This window comes from Quercus suber, unplaced genomic scaffold (genome assembly GCF_002906115.3).
Source record: "Quercus suber isolate HL8 unplaced genomic scaffold, Cork oak 2.0 scaffold_381, whole genome shotgun sequence".
Taxonomy (NCBI): domain Eukaryota; kingdom Viridiplantae; phylum Streptophyta; class Magnoliopsida; order Fagales; family Fagaceae; genus Quercus; species Quercus suber.
Window position 1 is genome coordinate 441,866 of NW_027069833.1, and position 18,314 is coordinate 460,179.

The 18,314-nt window shown below is 33.3% G+C and overlaps 2 protein-coding genes across 3 annotated transcripts; one reads left to right on the forward strand and one right to left on the reverse strand.

Annotated features, from left to right (window-relative positions):
- Positions 1-3,445: 3,445 nt before the first annotated feature.
- Positions 3,446-9,129, forward strand: LOC112007388 (protein NRT1/ PTR FAMILY 5.2). Of its 2 annotated transcripts, none has more exons than XM_024039730.2 (4): positions 3,446-3,721; positions 4,083-4,300; positions 6,701-7,272; positions 8,168-9,129. In XM_024039730.2, the coding sequence occupies exons 1-4, from the start codon at positions 3,589-3,591 to the stop codon at positions 9,075-9,077; spliced, it is 1,833 nt and encodes a 610-aa protein (XP_023895498.2). In that variant the 5' UTR covers positions 3,446-3,588; the 3' UTR covers positions 9,078-9,129. The 2 variants fall into 2 exon arrangements, with proteins under 2 accessions (XP_023895498.2, XP_023895499.2); XM_024039731.2 differs by having other exon boundaries at positions 3,594-3,717.
- A 478-nt stretch (positions 9,130-9,607) lies between these two features.
- LOC112007387 (BRCA1-associated RING domain protein 1) lies at positions 9,608-16,573 on the reverse strand. The gene is given in 14 exon segments (XM_065760764.1): positions 9,608-10,203; positions 10,698-10,816; positions 11,249-11,414; positions 11,991-12,081; positions 13,033-13,139; positions 13,257-13,446; positions 13,750-13,850; positions 14,001-14,303; positions 14,815-14,900; positions 14,903-15,215; positions 15,343-15,446; positions 15,962-16,032; positions 16,165-16,218; positions 16,330-16,573. Coding segments are annotated over 14 exon segments (2,163 nt in total). The 5' UTR covers positions 16,449-16,573; the 3' UTR covers positions 9,608-9,864.
- Positions 16,574-18,314: the final 1,741 nt, after the last annotated feature.

An 18,314-nucleotide genomic window follows, 5' to 3' on the forward strand; every position in this document is an offset into this window, starting at 1 on the left:
CATCCTTCTACTTTTTCACTCCTAACCAAACAAAAATTAGGGAAATTAAAATCTTTTCTATCCTCCCACTTTTCCATCCTCCCACCATTTTCTATTCTCCTACTTTTCTACACCCCCATCTCCATATGTGGATTTTAAATGGTAAATTTATAAACATATAAATAAGTAAATACATACATGCATATACATACACACACATATATATAAAGTTAAAATACAAAAAATTATATTTGGTCCTCTTAGATTAAAAACTAGCATTTCCAAATTGAAAGCTGGCCATAAATCAAATCAAATCAAATAATCACTTAACCTATATGCGTTTGGCATTACATTTTGTGTTTGATGTTTGGACTTAGAAGTAAAAAACTTGAGAGTTTGAGTTTTAAGTGATGTTGTATTTCATGTTTCCACTTAAAGGATCTTTTGAGTGCTTTGTTTTTTAATTAATAACACTAATTGATTTTTGGTATATATATATATATATATTGGATATATAAGGATAATAAAAATGATTTTCAACTTCATTTAATGTTATTTCCTTTATAAAATTGTTTCACTTCTAATTACCTTTGTATATTTATTGCAATTATGGTAACAATCATTTTCAATAATAAATTTTATTAAATTAGGCTTCACAACAAAAGAAAATATAATTTTCTAATGGATTTTTTGATTTTGTGCATTGAAAATAAATTATTACAACATTATTTGGTCCAAAATCAATTATAAATGATTGTTATAATAGTAAACCAAAAAAAAAAAAAAAAAGTCAAGTTCCATTTTGATAAATCACAAATAATTAAGTAGTAATGTATTAAGAAAAAATCATTTTATATCTTTTCTTTTGTTTACATTTTGTTAATATTGAATATATGCCAATTTATTTTTCGTATATTAGTTAACTTTGAATTTTAGTTTGTTTTATATTTTGGAATGATCATTTTTTTTTTCACACTTTAAATTTTAAAGGTCAAATCTTAATGCAATGACAAGCGTCATTCATCCAATGCGACAGGTCACGTGTTCAAACCTAAGAATTATCTTCTAAAAAATAGTACACTAATATTAACAAATATCCAAATATTTCATTCTTATGGATAAATTGAAACGGATTCCAATATACTATTGGAATCGTTGACTGTAATACCAAAAGAAGCCAAGGTTACATTAAAGAAAATTATAAGTTCACAACAAATTTCACACTCATTTTCACAACTATTAATTGATATGTTTGTTTGTGAGTGGTGAAAAAAAAAGGTAATTGGTTAATGTGAAAGTGACAAATCACAATCTACCACATAGTATAGTTGTGAAAATAGATGTAAAATTAGTTGTAGTCCTAAAATAAATACACTCTAGCACGATAAATCAAGTGCGCCTAGATGAATCTAATCCCACCATTAACCATTGTACTTCTTCCTCTTGATAATGTGGTATTATATGTATCCACTCTTTCACATGGGAGTAAACCCCACGCATGTGGAAGTGGAATCAGTGGATACATGTATCAGAAATGATAGATTTTCTCATTCTTGATAATATATGGGACCTACCTCATGTGAAATGATAAATACATATATTAGATACGTGATAGATTTTCTCCCTCTTGACTATGCGTCTACGCCTCATTTTTCCTTATCAAGAAGGCATAGCCAAGGGACTAAGGGACCCTAATACAGTGCATCCAGTCGTCTTCCTGAATTTCTTCGGTATCAAAACCTATAGGTTTAATTATTCGACTGGCTAGTAACCATCCACCATCCACAACATAATCCAAAATTAGATATGTGGCCTGTAGAGTTTGTTGACTATCTTAAATGAGACAATGAAGTAGAAGAGTTTCAAAATTTCTTGGACCCATTTGAACTTTGATTGCCTCGTTGATTCAAATGGGAGGGATCTAACAAAGTGAACTTGTCTTTATGGTTGTCTTGTCTTCATCTACAAGCCTTGTCTGTACCACACAGTTTTTTTTTTCTTTTGATTTATTTACGTATCAACCTTCTTTCTCTCTTGAAGATTTAAGTTCTCACAAGAATCATACTTCAGCTCGATCTTCTAGAGGCTGTAACAAAAAACAAAATAATTATCATTGAGGTTACAAAGGTAAAAATAATACCAAATAATTACAGAATAAATTAACAGATAACTTAAGGACGTTATAGTTTAGAAATTATTTTTATAAACTTTTGATGTGAAATGAAAAATTCAAAAAAGTAACTAACTTTTTTTTTTATAACTTTTTATATTTATCATTAAAGCAGCATTCTTTTTCTTTTTTTTTTTAATAGTCTATCAGCAAATGCCCGAAGGGCAAGAATTAACTAAACCCAATAATTATTTTAGTAGGTATAACCTACATAGGTTAGTCATTTTACATGTAAGCAAATGTTATTAGGTCTAGTAAGCAATGCTCGTCGAAAAAATTACCGGTATTTAGTTAGATTATCCAAAAGTATAAGAAAAATACTAAACATATTATAAATTTTACTATATGATATATTGGTAATGATATGGTGGATTTTTAAAATATAATAAATAAATGGTTGAATTAATATTCTTTTTTAAAACATCAATTTGTAAAAGTTATTATATAATTAATTTTATAATATATCCTGCTAGCTAGCATCATTTTAATTTAAAATAAAATGAATAGGTTGAGAATAGAGCCACAATTTCACATGTACTCATGAGTCATGAATATATAAGCCTTAAGGATGAGAAAGAAATTTGAATAAAAGGAAGGACCACGTTTGGAGGAGAACACTTGTTCTCATATGCATATGTACATTGTACAAGTGGTGTCGCACTTCTTCCTAGAGCTACATTAAAATTAAAATGGACTTTTTCCCCTACCAATTTCTTATCCTATTTTATTTCTATATTATTATAACGTCATTTGTGAACGAAAATTAATGTTTGATCATTAACAATCTGATCATTTCGGATAATCAAAGCATATCCATGTTCTGATGAGTGTTTCCCAAACAAAAATAAACATTAACGACAACAAAGACATTTTTAGTTTCTATTTGGTAATACAGATTACAGAATAAAATGGCCTGTCAAAAATAAAATACAATTGATTATGATGGAATTAACTCTCCGCAGTTATAATTAATCCTTAAATTCAATGTCATTAGAAATAAAATAACCATTTCTATTATTTTGTAGTTTATGATCTTTACTACCATGTCAACATCACTCTAACTCTCATAATTGGTGCTAGTGACTAGTTCGATACTTTGGAGGCAAATTAACATCACCACCAAAAAAAAAAAATGACAGTATGCTTGATTATATTGGATAAAAGGTATTTAATAGTTTGAAAAAAAAAAAAAAAAAAAGTGAGCAAGAAAGCAAATAGAAAATATATGATTTTAGAATCTCGAGGTGGAAAAGGTCCTTTTCCTTTTCTTTGGAGAAACAAGCCATAGTGGTTCTAAATGGAGCCAGAGACGTCAGATAGTGGTTCAATGACAGGTGGAAAAGGTCCTTGGCTACCACATAACTTTATAAAAAGCTAAATGCTCACATGATTTCAAACTAGACGACCCAATTAGTCCCTATTTTCTTCTCTTCAACAAGATGGCAATGGTAGAAGAGAAAGGCCCTGCAGATGAAAGAGAGGATTACACGCAAGATGGGACTGTGAATCTCAAGGGTAGACCTGTTTTAAGATCAAAGACTGGGAGATGGAAAGCTTGTTATTTCATTGTAGGTGATGTATATAGCCTATGTTTTTTTACTTATTTGTGCCTTTTATCCTTCCATTAAGAGACTAATTCAGCTAGGCCAAACTTCAAAAGTTGCTGAATAAAGATTTAACTCATTCATATTTAAGATACCTAGCTAGCCATGGCCAATAAACTAAGAAACAGGCTTACATAGTCACATATTTTCAAAGAGAAACTATAACTCATACATAGATCGTAAACAAACACAACTGTTTTCATTTAAATTCTATTTCTATTAATATTTCTCATTCACTTAGAATAACATATCTTTCAAAAATTTCCTAGGATGCTTCACAATTTCACTTTCTTTTTTTTCTTTTTTTTTGGTATATGTTTTTTTTATAGGGTATGAAGTGTTTGAGAGGATGGCATACTATGGGATTGCATCAAATCTAGTGATATATCTATCAGATAAGCTCCATGAAGGCACCGTAAACTCTGCAAACAATGTGACCAATTGGGCAGGTACTGTATGGTTGACACCCATATTAGGTGCCTACATTGCAGATACTTATCTCGGCCGATATTGGACTTTTGTAATTGCATCAGGAATTTATCTCTTGGTAAAATCTCGAATCCCAAGTTATTAATATATTTATTTTTAATTTCTTTTTTTTAATTTTGTTAAATAATTAAAGAGAGAAGAAAATAAAATAGGTGAACTTGATCATTTAAAAGACTCAATGTTAACATTTATTGCATGCATGATGCACCATGCACAATCGAACACGTATGTGATTATTGTTCAAAGAAATAAGAACCTCATGCAAGATCTAATAGTTTCTGATGGTGGGGATTCACTGTCTGATTAGAATCCAACATGGTTTTTAATGTGATTGGCATATATTTTTTAGATGAAAGCAAACTTTGGCCTTAAGTATAATACCTGTGACTGTACGAAGTGTTGCATCATTATTAACCTATATATCCTAAAACCTTAAACCATCAGGTTTTGGGACGGATTTTCAATTCCACACTTTTTTGCTAAGGTTTTTTACATGTAAATATGTCACTCCTGCACTCCAATAATCTATACAAACACAATCAAACATCCCCCCCACACCCCCCCCCCCCCCCAACACCCCCCCCCCCAAAAAAAAAAAAAAAAGATCGGCTCAATACAATTTAAAGATTAAGTGACAATTTTAAAATTTTAACTTTTTAATATGACTTACTCTTTTTTATTTTTTTTATTAATATAAGTAATTCACTTAATGATAATTGGGATGGATTTATATTAATTCATAGGCCTTCTTATAAGTGGAGGGAAAAATAAGTACAGTTCATACATGTTTTTCTAAAATTTATATAAAAAAAAAAAATCACTTATTTCCCCCATATTTGAGAGCCTTTCTCCATAGGTCTCTGGATTATTGCCTAAAGTGGCCAATAGGCCTAGGATTGGCTCTCCCCCAAAATAAGTAAATAACAAGTAGCCGAAACAAAATAAGGCAAAAGAATATATTGAGTGAAAATTCTTGTTTGATGTTGATTTGTTAATTTATATTTTTAAATAAGCTCCATTAATTTTTTTTTTTTTAAAATCAAATGGTAATACTATTAGACTACATAATTATGTAGAGTCCTCTCAATCCTAAACTCTCTCCCTTTAATAAAGTAGGACCTAGTTAAGAAAAAGCTACACAAAACTATTACTTTGATTATTTATTTAATAAGATCTACCCCCTCCCCTCTCCTTCTATTCTATTGTGTGCCATAAGTTTGTAATAAATAATAGTATTGATTTAAACCCCAACTTTTATGGCTTATTCAATTTTAAGCTAAGTATGGAAATTAAACCCAAATGTTAATATACTTGACCAACAATTGACATAAGTAAAATTAGATAAACACAATAGCAATCCCAATTACAAAAGAAATCAAGCACTCACAACAACAATGAAGTGCTTACAAAGAGAAAAACCCAAGAACCAGATGGAAAAAAACTCTCTAGGGTCTCTAGCACCAAACGATCCACAAATCAAGAATAGTTGCAATACATATCTCTAGCACCAAATGATCCACAAAGCCCTTCAAGTTAATTAAGTAATGATTATGTACTTAAGCTTCTAGCTCTTGCTAGCAACTGATTCTTCGAATCATTTCTTCTTGATAATCTCTTGATCCGCAATTGAGCCTCAAGTGCAATGACCAAGTCTCCTTGGTGATTTTGGGATTGCTCTAATGATACCTCAAGACCAATCAGCACCAAGAACTTTGAAGGTTGCTTTGTGTGTGATGGTTTTGATCTTCTTTCATGAAATTGGTTAAATGGAGAGGGAGAAGATAGAGATGTGGAATGGGTTTTAGGACTTTCTCTAACTCTTTAATATGGAATTTGGGTCTTAAAAAATGTGGAAAATGGTGCTTATAAAGAGAGGTTGAGGGCTCATTTTGTAGTTAAGGTCATAACTAAATTCTCTCAAATTTATAGAATTTATAGAATTTATAAAATGGGGCTTAAAAAATTCCCACTGGCCCAGGGAGTTTTTTCAAAATGCTGGTGCCTGAACTTAAACTAGGAAGCTCCTAGTCAAACCCAAGACAACCACTTTGAGACCGAGTGCCCAACCTCTCGTCCAACTCCACTGGGTTAAGTTATAGAATTTTAACACAAGTGAAATGTCCTAAAAGTGAGAGGCAAAATTGTTGCCTCAACTATTTTTCAAAAAGTGAATTCACTAGACCCTCCAAGCTCGTTCATGCAAAGTGTCACCTCTTCAACCTATTACAAATTTAAATCCACAACAATACATTAATTGCATTGTAAAATTGAATTTCAAAATTACACCCAAACTTATCATATAATTTGCCAACAAACTAAAGATCCTAACAATTAAAAGTATACAGGCATTTTATGAGCTTCATCAATACATTAGTTTAATTTATTCAAAGTGAATAAAAGAATTCTTTACTTATGTTCACTCATGGTGACACAGTATTACGTTAACTGTTATACACAGGAAATGTGCCTCTTAACCCTAACAGTCTCATTGCCAACCTTAAAACCACCAACTTGTGGTCATGAGGTCAAAGCAGTGGACTGCAACAAACCGGCCTCATCTTTGCAAGTGGGTATATTTTATTTTGCCTTATACATAATTGCTATTGGGACTGGTGGAACCAAGCCCAACATTTCAACCATGGGGGCAGACCAATTTGATGACTTTGAGCCCAAGGAAAGGTTCCACAAGCTCTCCTTCTTTAATTGGTGGATGTTTAGCATTTTCTTTGGCACCCTCTTCTCTAACACTTTCTTGATCTACATACAAGCAAATGTGGGTTGGAGCCTTGGCTATGGCCTTCCAACAATTGGCCTACTGATTTCAATTTTGGTGTTCTTGGTGGGTACTCCATTTTATAGACACAAACTGCCTTCAGGGAGTCCTATCATTAAGATAACTAAAGTACTTGTGGCTGCTGTAAGGAAATGGAAGGTAACTGTCCCAAATGGCCCAAAAGAGCTTCATGAGTTGAGATTGGAAGAATATGCCAAAAATGGGAAATACAAAATTGAGTACACCCCTTCATTAAGGTTAACCCTCTATCCTATTTTTGACTTTAGAATTTTCGGTCACAATATTTATACACATGTTCACTTTTACAATATATATTTACTTCTGAGCTTTTTTTTATTTTTTTAATGAATGAAAATTTCCTAAAGCAAAACAAAATTACACAGCATAAGCCTGCGCACACAACAGACCAATTGAACAAACAAGCAAACTACATCTGCCAACCAAACCAACCTACTCACTGAAGCAGCAAACATACAGGAATCTTCTAGAGACCAACCTACCCTATAGTTTCAAAAGTAACAAAGTAAATCCCGAAATTTCAAAAAGTAACAAATTAAACTTTCAGCCTATGTTAGATGTCAAATTCAATGCTCTCTGGTTTAATTTGTGCTTTTTAGAATATTATGGTTTAATTTGATACTTTTGAAACTACAAAGTTTAATTTGTTACTTTTTGAAACTTCAAGATTTAATTTTGTTACACCCCTAAATTATAAGGTTTAAAATGTCTTTTGGCAAAAGCAATTTTATTATCTTTTGCCAAACTATTTTCAGTTTCTTTGAGAAGATTATGGAAAACAGCCAAACCTACAAAGTACTGAAAAGATCATTTTAGCATACCTCCACCATCTTAAAAACTTTAAATCCATGGCATAAATTTGAGGACAACGATGCAAAAGTTTGACCGAGACTTGGAAAAATGTTGTCTGTGTTGGAAATATTTTCTGATAACGCACATATTCTTTGTACATATCATAATATGAAATGGAAAATTCTGTTCCCAGAATTTGATCAACCAAAGAACTCCCCTATAAAAAAAAAAACAATCATACAAAGAGAACTAAAATACTTGCATTATTTGACCCTTTTGGTTCCCCATCTCATCCCCCACCTTGCTCAATATTGCCTGCAGATTCCTTGACAAAGCAGCGGTAAAGACCAGGGCAGCCTCACCATGGATGTTATGTCCAGTGACCCAAGCAGAAGAAACCAAGCAAATGATGAAAATGCTTCCAATTTTGATTGCTACAATCATACCAAGCGCCATAGTAGGTCAATCAAATACACTTTTTATCAAACAAGGCACCACCCTAAATAGGAGCATGGGTCCTCATTTTGAAATGCCTCCAGGATGTCTCCAAGCATTTGTGACGATCTTCATGCTGATAAGCCTTGTAATCTATGACCGCCTCTTCGTTCCAACAGTCCGGCGCTACACAAAGAACCCTAGAGGGATTTCATTACTACAAAGACTAGGAATTGGCCTTACGTTGCATGTTATTATCATGGTCACAGCTTGCCTTGCTGAAAGAAAGAGACTCAAGGTTGCAAGAGAAAACCAAATATTTGCCAAAAGTGATACAGTTCCTCTTACTATTTTCATTCTCCTCCCTCAGTTTGGGTTGGTGGGCATCGCTGAAGCCCTTGTGGAAGTTGCAAAGCTAGAGTTGTTCTATGACCAGGCTCCAGAAAGCATGAAAAGCCTGGGGACCTCATATTTCACTAGTACCTTGGGAATTGGTCAATTTCTCAGTAGTTTTCTTTTAAAAACAGTGGCTGATATGACCAAGAGGCATGACCACAAGGGCTGGATTTTGGATAATCTAAATGCATCTCACTTAGATTACTATTATGCTTTCTTGGCCATCCTCAGCTTTCTCAACCTCTTCTTCTTCCTGCTTATAGCAAAGCACTTCGTTTACAATGTTGACGTGACGGAATCCAGGAGGGGCATAGCCATGGAAACTTCAAGCAAAGAATCATCTCAAGATAATGAAGTATCATCTCGAGATAATGAAGTCTTGAAGACGGGACTAAGCTGATAAAAGTTATGTAAATTGCTTGTTTTTCATAATCAAATACGATTATTGTAAGCGTACCTCAGAAATTTTCAGTTTCCATCCTAATGACTCAGAAAACTCAGGTATAGAAGATATTTTATCCAATCTTAGAAGACTCATTCCAATGAATTTCACAAGCAACTTTCACAATTCTAAGAAGTGGCATTGACATGGTTGTATTTTCCCACTGAGGGGAAATTTAATTACTACAGCCGAAGTAAGAAGACCTAAAGAAAATAGAGTACTCTTTGTCTTCATATTTTTTTTAAGGCCCGTTGTCTTTGCAATTCGGTGGTCCTATTCTGTTTTCCTTTTTATATAAAGTTTGTATAAGTAGGAAGATTCAAAAGCCTGTAACGAATATAAACAAATTAAAAATGGACGCATTTTATGAATCAATAACTCTAGAATAACAATAATTTTCACAAAATATTTCACAACTACTGAGGTTATAAGTTGTTAGTGATAGACAACAAAGAAACGTTAGTGGCGAACCCCAAAAAAACCCATAATCACATAAATGGGGTGCTTTAAATAAGAATGATAAATAGATTATAATCCTTAGCTTATATGATAAACAAAATATATGAGTGACAAATGCTTTTTATCACAAAAAGCTGCAACATAGAGCCTGCAATTGTTCCCAAAATAAAATAAAGCTCTATCTAATTTTTAACTTAATTATATACACGATAGCTTTGAGCAAGAATGGTGAGCAGATAATAATCCTGGACTGATAAGACAACAAAATAGCTGATGACAAATGCTGTCAGCTGAAAAGAGGCTGCAACTCGCATGCAGCAATTGATTCCAAAAGCCATGTGTGACCAATGACTTGGGATCCAATATTGGCAGCTACATCCTGTGCCTCAGTTAATCTTTTCCAAAGAATATCAACTTCTTCTCCTACCTTGGATCCTTGTGGGGGATCAAGGTTGTAAACAACTAGTATCTTTGCCTGGCCATCACAGCTTTGTGGCACCAATTCTTCTTTACTTTTCAAAACAGTACCTCCTGCTGTCATGACCAAATCACAGAGGTCTTCTTCGTATTCAGGCACAAAGCCACCAGTGAAATAGAACTTCAACCCATTAAAGAGCTTTGGCACCTAGAAAAGGATTAAGAAAATCAATTATCTAAACAAGATAGGAAACACAAAAATCATGAGACAACAAATAAGAAAAGTATGCTAACAGAGAAAAATGTTGTACAATTCTTTTTCATGTCAAATAACAAATAGTAGGCCAAACAGCGTGTATAGTTCTCCAATTTTTTCCATCTGAGCCAAAAGAAGGTTTTGATCCCAAATTTTGATGACACCAAGATAATTTAACAGCTAGATATGGCTTCTTTTTTTTGCCTTCTGCCAAATTCAACATTACAGTGCAAATTGGCATCACAAAACCACACGATTCAGAATAAGATAGGCATCCTACTTGAAGTGAATTATTATGAGAGAATGACTGGTAAACTAGTCCAGATATTCCATTTGCAAGACATGCCCGCTAAAACAACGGTGCTTGTAAATGTCAGAATATTCATAATCTAGATACTCCCATCAGTCATATTGCACACAAGTATTCAAGACAGATTTAGCCTTACATTGTTTAATGCCAAAAGCCTGCCAGTTTTGGGGCCATCACAACAACCATGGTTGTCAAGACTAACTTCATAAGGTTCTTCATTCACAGGATGCATAGCTTCCATGCATGCTTTTATCCCTGCAAAACCAGCGTTTAAAGTTGCATCAACAAATAATCATTTAAATGAATAATAGCTACACAAAGAAACAAGAAAATGCATGAGATACCAATAATATTTTTTATAGCAGATTTCCAGTTTATTCATATAATATTACTCCATTTCTCAAGCAAAAGAGAGAATAGAAAACATTAAGACTCTCCTCAATGTGATCTACAAGTCTTCCCACCGCCCCAAAAAAAGATAAAATAAAATATAAAAAAACCATCTCCTTCTTGTCAAAATAAAGAAAAGAAAATAACCTTGCTCCTTTAAAGGAGCCAGCACAAATGAAAAATGCAGACAAGAAACTAATTTATTCAGGCTTGTACTCAATAAAGCCAAAGAAGAGCAACAGTGATCAACACAGTCAATGGCAACCAATAACGTTAAAGCCATAGGTATTAACTTACAGTCAATTTTAAGAATCCATCTCCCATTCAAAATGCCCATTAGAACTTTCAGCGTCCTGGTGCACGCACCCTGTGCATCTGTGGCTGCAATCACGTGCGTTACATTTGGTTTCCAGAACTTGGTCACAGTTGCACCACACATGATCGCAAACTTGACCACAAGAATCTGCATAGGAAAATATATATTTAAACACAAAAAAAAAAAAAAAAAAGCATATGACTTGATTAATTACAAACAAGACAATTCACCACACATACTTTTATGGATTTCCAACTTTCCAACCGCATAGAGGCTAATTGATACTACTTAGTGTGGGTCCACGTCAAAATAAACCTAGTTAAGTATATGTTTTGTCAGAAATCTTTGAAGGCAGTTGCTTCAGTGTAACAATTCCAATTTAACATGACAACTCCCAATTCTCCAAAAAAAAAAAATAAATAAAAAGAGAGACTGCTTCCAAACAATCTTAACCAAACAAAGGAAAGGAAATATCTAAGATGATTTTGTGATAATATAAATGCAGTGATTTTCCATCAAAATGCCTTAAGAACAAATTAATCATTTGGTTGCAATGAGATCGTTGCAAACCATGCAAACAAAATCAATAATCTCAAAGATATCAACTCTCAAAGTGTTGATAACATCCCAGAAAAGAAAACCATTTCATTTTCTCCATGTTATGAGACTGAATCAAGCAATAAATAAATAATTTAAAAAAAAAAAAAATCTGTTTGAACTAACCCTCTCTTCTGTGGATAGAGCAGAACCACATAAAACCCATTCTTTAGCTCCATCTGATGGAGCTTCCCAACCGTTGGACTGCGGAGTTGCTCTGCATTTAGAATGGCAGAAAATGGGAGATAAATCATATGTCATACAACCAATAGTACAGTACATACACAAGATACAAACATAAAAAAAATTACCAAACATTATTTATTTATTTAATGGGGTTCTCCACAGTCATCCTAAACCAAACATTTACCTTAAAACTCTCCCATAATAATGCTGAAAAGTGTCATTTTTCATTAAACATAACCCATTCCTACCGAATGCCAAAGTGAGAGTGTGTGTGTGTGTGTTGGATGCAGCAAAAACTAAGAACATTACGGCAAGTTACATTAAAGCACACATACTAATTCTAGTTTGAAAGTTGAATTAGAGTCAACATAAAGCATCAAACAGGAAAATACTTTTGAATCAATAGATAATAAAAGAATTTTCAAAAATAATAACAAAAGAACAAATGATCCAAGATCCATGTTTGGCATTTCTAGAGATTTGGAATTTTAATTTTTTTGACTTTCTAAGACATTGGACACCATGTAAAACTTAAATCCCAATTCCTTTTACAAGTAAAAAGAATTTTATGAAAAAGGAACAAGTTCAACAGGTTAGAATGGATCTTTTCTAATGTACATATAAACCCCCATTTCCACTTATGAAAATTCAGTTTCCACCTCCAAACTCTTTTTTGGCCTTAGCTATGCTGTAACCATGAAATGAAAAATTCATCTTATTTTTATTTGTTTTAAAATAGGGGCAGGGGATGCATATTTAAGACTCATCATATTCATGTGCTAACACTTGAGAATGAGATGATGCTTTCAACATATTTTCACGCTTCATTGAAAAAAGCAATCATTGGAAGAGCTGTGCCAATTTTGTACTAACAGGGGGGAAAGAAGAAGGAAGCCAATAGAAACTATTGGTTTGTAGGCAGCACTAAAACTAATTCAATTAATCACTCAATTATCAACAGAACTAAGAAGTGATGTCCTACTTCTGAATTGGCTCAGGATGATCCTTTAAGACTTGTTTTCCAGACTTGGGCTTCTCATTTGGAAACCTGACAGAAGAATGAGCTGGACAGAGCATGAGAAAGTTTTCCTGTAAGAAATCAAAAACCAATAAGCCAATTAATACTTAATGTTTAACTCGCTACATTGAAGCAGAAAGAACACGAAAAGAAACATCCCCAACTGTGATACTAAGCATAGCGCTTACATTATCCCAGCGACAATTTGCTATTTCTGCTGCACAAGGAACATGATAGCTTTTTCGACAGGATTTCATATAGCAACCCAGGGCTGCTCCCTTCTTTCCACACCTGCTGCACTTGAGCTTAGCACCCCTTGCCACTTCTGCCTTCAAATTCTTAACATTTTCGTTATCATCATAATACACTTGTGGTGCCCTGCATTTTGAAATTACATTATATCATCCTCTAATAGCAAAAAGAAGAAAAGGAAAAGCTAAAGAGGATTTGGCTACATATAATTGCCAATAAAAAATAAATAAATTAAACAAGACCAAATTTGACCTATTTTGGCAAAAAACAAAAAGGCATATGAGAACCATTAAAGTTATATAACCCTAATATACACAAAAAAGAAACCAATTTCATATAATTGTTTCTAAAATGTCTTAAGAGATAAACAAGAAAGCTAAATATCATTCAAATCACTTCAGAAATACTTGAAATGCCAAGATGACATACCAATCAATGCATATTGTGTGAACATGTATGACATTTGAACGAATTGCCTCATCTCCCACTACCTTTTTCCCATTAGCATAATGCAACATTGGGCCACTAGTCTGGAAGAATTTATCAACAAAGCAAGGGGTTAGCACCAAAAGCATTGTAACTTGTAACATATTGAGACAATCTTTCAAGGATATTTTTTAGCTACAAAAGAAATGGCACACAGATATATCACTTAAATTGATCTAATCTGGAAAAATCACCTCCGAGACTTTAGAAGACTGGCAAAATGCACAAATGCTTTTATTAGACACAGCCTGCTGCAGAGCAACAGGAGGCACCCTAGACTCAAGCTCCAATTCAGAATTGGGAGCCACTGAGATTTCAGAATGTGAAACAACCGAAGGAATGAACTCTGATGAGCCATAGTTTAATTTCTTTTGCCTCTTGATGTCCCTCGAATGACCATCTTCAGTTTCATTGCCAGAATTCTCATGTCTCAACTGCCTCTTCCTATCTTCAGAATTTTTGTTGATGGTTCCCTTGCTCAAAGAATTTTCTGGACTCTGAAAATGCAAAAAGGTAAACATAAGAATTCAAGCAACTCTGATAAAAATAAAAGTTAGAAGAATGAAATACATCTATTTGCCACAAGATAGCCTGACATTTTAATAACACAAAATATCACTAAAATAGAACAATGTGTGGAGGATAAAACAAAACATCTGAAATAAATCTGCATTTGTCAAAATTGTTTATACTCTCCCTCTAACTAGTGGTGTCTACAATAATTTCCCCATTTCATAATTTCGCCAAGCTTGCAAAACATAAATACATGAGTCCAGTTTTTGTCTATGAAGCTGCCATTGTGGAGATTATGAATAAAACACAGAAAAACAATTGGGGCAAATCAATAAAGAACTGCAAGACATCTAACAACCACCTCAGCTTAATCGCTTACTGAAAAAGAGAAATGTGACAAACTAGCAATAGTAGTAGTAAACAGCAAGAAAGTAGAAACAAACTAAAAACCTAAGTAACAACTAAGTTATCAAGTCAACAGCAGTTAATTCCTACATGCTCACTGCCCCGATCACAGCTGTCGTCATCCGAACCCTTGGCATCACTAAATGATAGAGAGCTATCTGGTAGTGACTGTGCCCCTGATTCATTTCTATTTCCACGACTCTGCACTCTTCGTGGTTCCCAGGTCTCATTGGTAGACTGTCTGATGGTGGATTCATATTCACAGCACCATTAAATTTGTCTTCTTCCCTGCCACCTTTACCAACTACTGGTGAATTGTGGTTCTCAAATTTATCATTCTTGCCAACCCCATCTTCAACAGAACAATTCAAATCCAACGGAACCTGAACTCGCTTATTAGCCGTTAATGAAAAGACAGACTGCCCACTGCTTGATTTAACCCCTTCAACACTCTCCTTACTAAATTTACCAGTATAAAGTGAAGCCTGGCCCTGCTCCAAAACCTCCCAGAATCTACATGATCAGCATGTAAAACACAATAAGTAGCTTCCAATTAGAAATCTTATAAAGGAAACAAACTCAATTTAAACAACATAAGAGCGTATATGGCAGCTATACTGTACCAGATGAAACAGGCTGCTGAAAAAGATTGGAACAGTAAGTAGCTTCCAATCCCCTGAAGATTGCAACCAAATTTTCTATGAAAGGTGCAGTCCTTAAATCTGCCAGGCCAGTGTAATTTAGTTAGACAATCAAAAAAGACTGGTCAGGGAAAACAAAAATGTAAAATCAGCATGTCTTTTGCTTGTTCTGATGAAAAATACTTTAAATTTTCCATCTTATTCTTAACAAAAAACCCTCAAAGTAAGCTTTAAAAGCATGAAAAGCATTGTTCAACAACAATGTATATTAGCCATCAAGAAAACAACATTAGAAATAAAAACATTCTTATTTTCTTGATGGGTAATATCAAAATAACATTAATATTTACGAAGAATACTAATGAACCCTGCAAAAATACTTGTTTGGTGTGTAATTTCAGGGTAATATAATTGGGGCAGAGGGCAAATTTTTTCCTTGAAATTTTCCAATAAAACGAACAACAAGCCATGCAGTATGATATATCAACATATAAATGGCGCCAAGAAAATTTTTTTATAAAAAAAAAGGTAAAAAATCATTGCAAACTATTTACTTTGTAGAAAATCAAGAGGAACCCAACATGTACTAGTTATACCTTTGTTGATATACTGAGATTTACAGACAGGGCAATCTGATTCAAGCTGTGCTGAAATGGGTATACAGGAACTGCCAAAAAAAAAAAGTCAAGAACCCAAACCCAGAATACAAATCAAATCAGGAACAATATGTGAAAAAAAAAATTAAAAAAAAAAAGTAAAAGATCAAAGATTATTAGATGAAGAAGTAGAAGAAACTAACTTGCAGAAAATGTGATTGCACGGGAGTAACATTGGTTTGTGAAGCAAGTTTAAGCTGCAACATCATTCAAAACCCATATTAGATTTACCCACAAAAATATCATATTGCATTTTCTCAAATCCAAAAGAAAGTAAAAATAATTGAAGAGAAATAAATGTATAATACCAGAGAGGGCATTTGAGCTCGAGAGCGAGTTTGTGGTAATGGAAAAGCCATGGGTTGATGAGAAGTGTTTTACTACTACTACTACTACTATCACTCTTCGTATTCATAGAATCCTCCATTGCATTTACCACTGGAAACAACAGCAACTGCAACTATTGTAGATAATAAAAACAACGAAACCCAAAGCAAAGCAAAGCAGAGACCAGAGAGTGGTTTTTTGTTTGGAAATGTGAAAGTGTGAGAGAGAGAGAGAGAGAGAAGGGGATTTTATGTATTTGGCGCATCGGAGTTTGAGATTTTGAGAGAGTGGGAGTACACGTGTACGGCTGGGATTTATTTTATGGGAATTAGCGGGGCGCGCAGATTTGACATTTTGATTTGATTTGACTGATTGGGTTTGGGCGGAGGTGGGATTTTTCTGTTTTTTGAAGTGCGCGCGCTTTTTCATGTGTTTTTATTTATTTTTGGGGTTTTTTTTTCGTTTACAGAAAGTCCCGCCGGGCGTGCTTTGCTGTCAATGTTGATTTGTCATTTGACGGGACACATCTTAATTTATGGGCAGAAAATGGTAGGGCTACTGTTTTGGTTACAATTTACTCACGTGAAAAATTAAAAGGAGGAGTAAAAATGGTAAGTTTACAAATTTATCATTCAAGATTTTTCATGTAAGTAAATTATGGTAAAATTTGTAATAATTTTTGTAGTCTTAACATTACTCTTATGGACTATTTATATGACTTTTTTACATAAGGTCCATTTAGTTGAAAGGTTAAAAAAGTGAAATAATAGAAAATAATAAGAGGATAAAAAATATTTTAATTTTTTTACTTTTTATTTAGTTGGAAATGAAAAAGTAGAAAGATAAGAAAAGTAAGTTTGTATAAATTTTTTCATCATGTACTTTTGTTAAAAATGATGCCCAATTAAGAAAAACAAAAAAGTGAAACAACCAAAAAAATCACAAAATAAAGCAAATATATATATATATATATAAAAGCAATGTATACTTAAATAATAATAAAAAATTAAAACGAAAAGGAAAGAAGGGGTAAACGAGGGAATGAAAAAAAAAAAAAAAAGTAATGTACTGACAAAGCCCATGTGCATGTGCACTTGTGCATTTTTGTCCATTAAACAATCTTATTTTCTCCCTTCAGTTTTCTCTTAATTTTTGGGAGAAAATTTTTTAGTAACCCTGGAAAGAAAACATTTGGACCCTACCATTTATTTTCTTTCCTCCCTACCCAACCAAACATACTCCAAAAAAGTTTTCATTTCCATTCTCTCTAAAGTTTTCCATTTATCCTATTTCACCTCTAAACAAACACACCCTTAATCTATGGATATAAAAGTTACAATAACAAAATTTGATACTTATTTATGTGATGGTAAGTAGTAGGTAAGAATGTAATATCAAAGGTAGCTTGCAGGTTCAGATAATATTCAATGAAAATTTTACAATTCAACAAATATGAAAGAAAAAAAAATGTATTGTTTATATGTGAGTATATATATATATAGCATTACTCATTATTATTATTATTATTATTATTATTTTTTGGTTAATAAAAGAATTTGGGACCAGTAAGTATTGCATTAACTAAAAACGAAACAAAAAAGGCATGCATATTTTGGTTATAAAAAAGAGAAATAATATGTTTACAATACTTTTACAACAAATCTTAAGTGGCAAGTTGTTACTGGTTGTTATTGTTGAGGCAAAAAAGTAATCTTAGTGTTAGTTTCTGAAAAGGAGAAAATACGCGTTAGGATGCCTAGAGTGAGTGTACGGGCTAACTATGGTCCGCGAACTAAAGAATAGACGAGCCCGTTATTTACACAAGGCCTTAAGTGGACGGAGGGAATAAAGGTGGGCTGGTTGGCCATGAGCCTGTTGGCCCCTTAGTGGGAACACTTTGGCCCATTCTCGTAAAGCCCTAAGAAGAGTCCTTGCGCAACTTGGACTCTAGAATTCTCATGTATTG

What these genes read in the sequence shown, in the direction of transcription:
- LOC112007388 (XM_024039730.2), top strand. Translation starts at nt 3,589, where the DNA reads ATGGCAATGGTAGAAGAGAAAGGCCCTGCAGATGAAAGAGAGGATTAC. An exon ending in AGCTTGTTATTTCATTGTAG is followed by an intron (nt 3,722 to 4,082) that starts GTGATGTATATA and finishes TTTTTTTTATAG; the next exon opens with GGTATGAAGTGTTTGAGAGG. An exon ending in GAGTACACCCCTTCATTAAG is followed by an intron (nt 7,273 to 8,167) that starts GTTAACCCTCTA and finishes TATTGCCTGCAG; the next exon opens with ATTCCTTGACAAAGCAGCGG.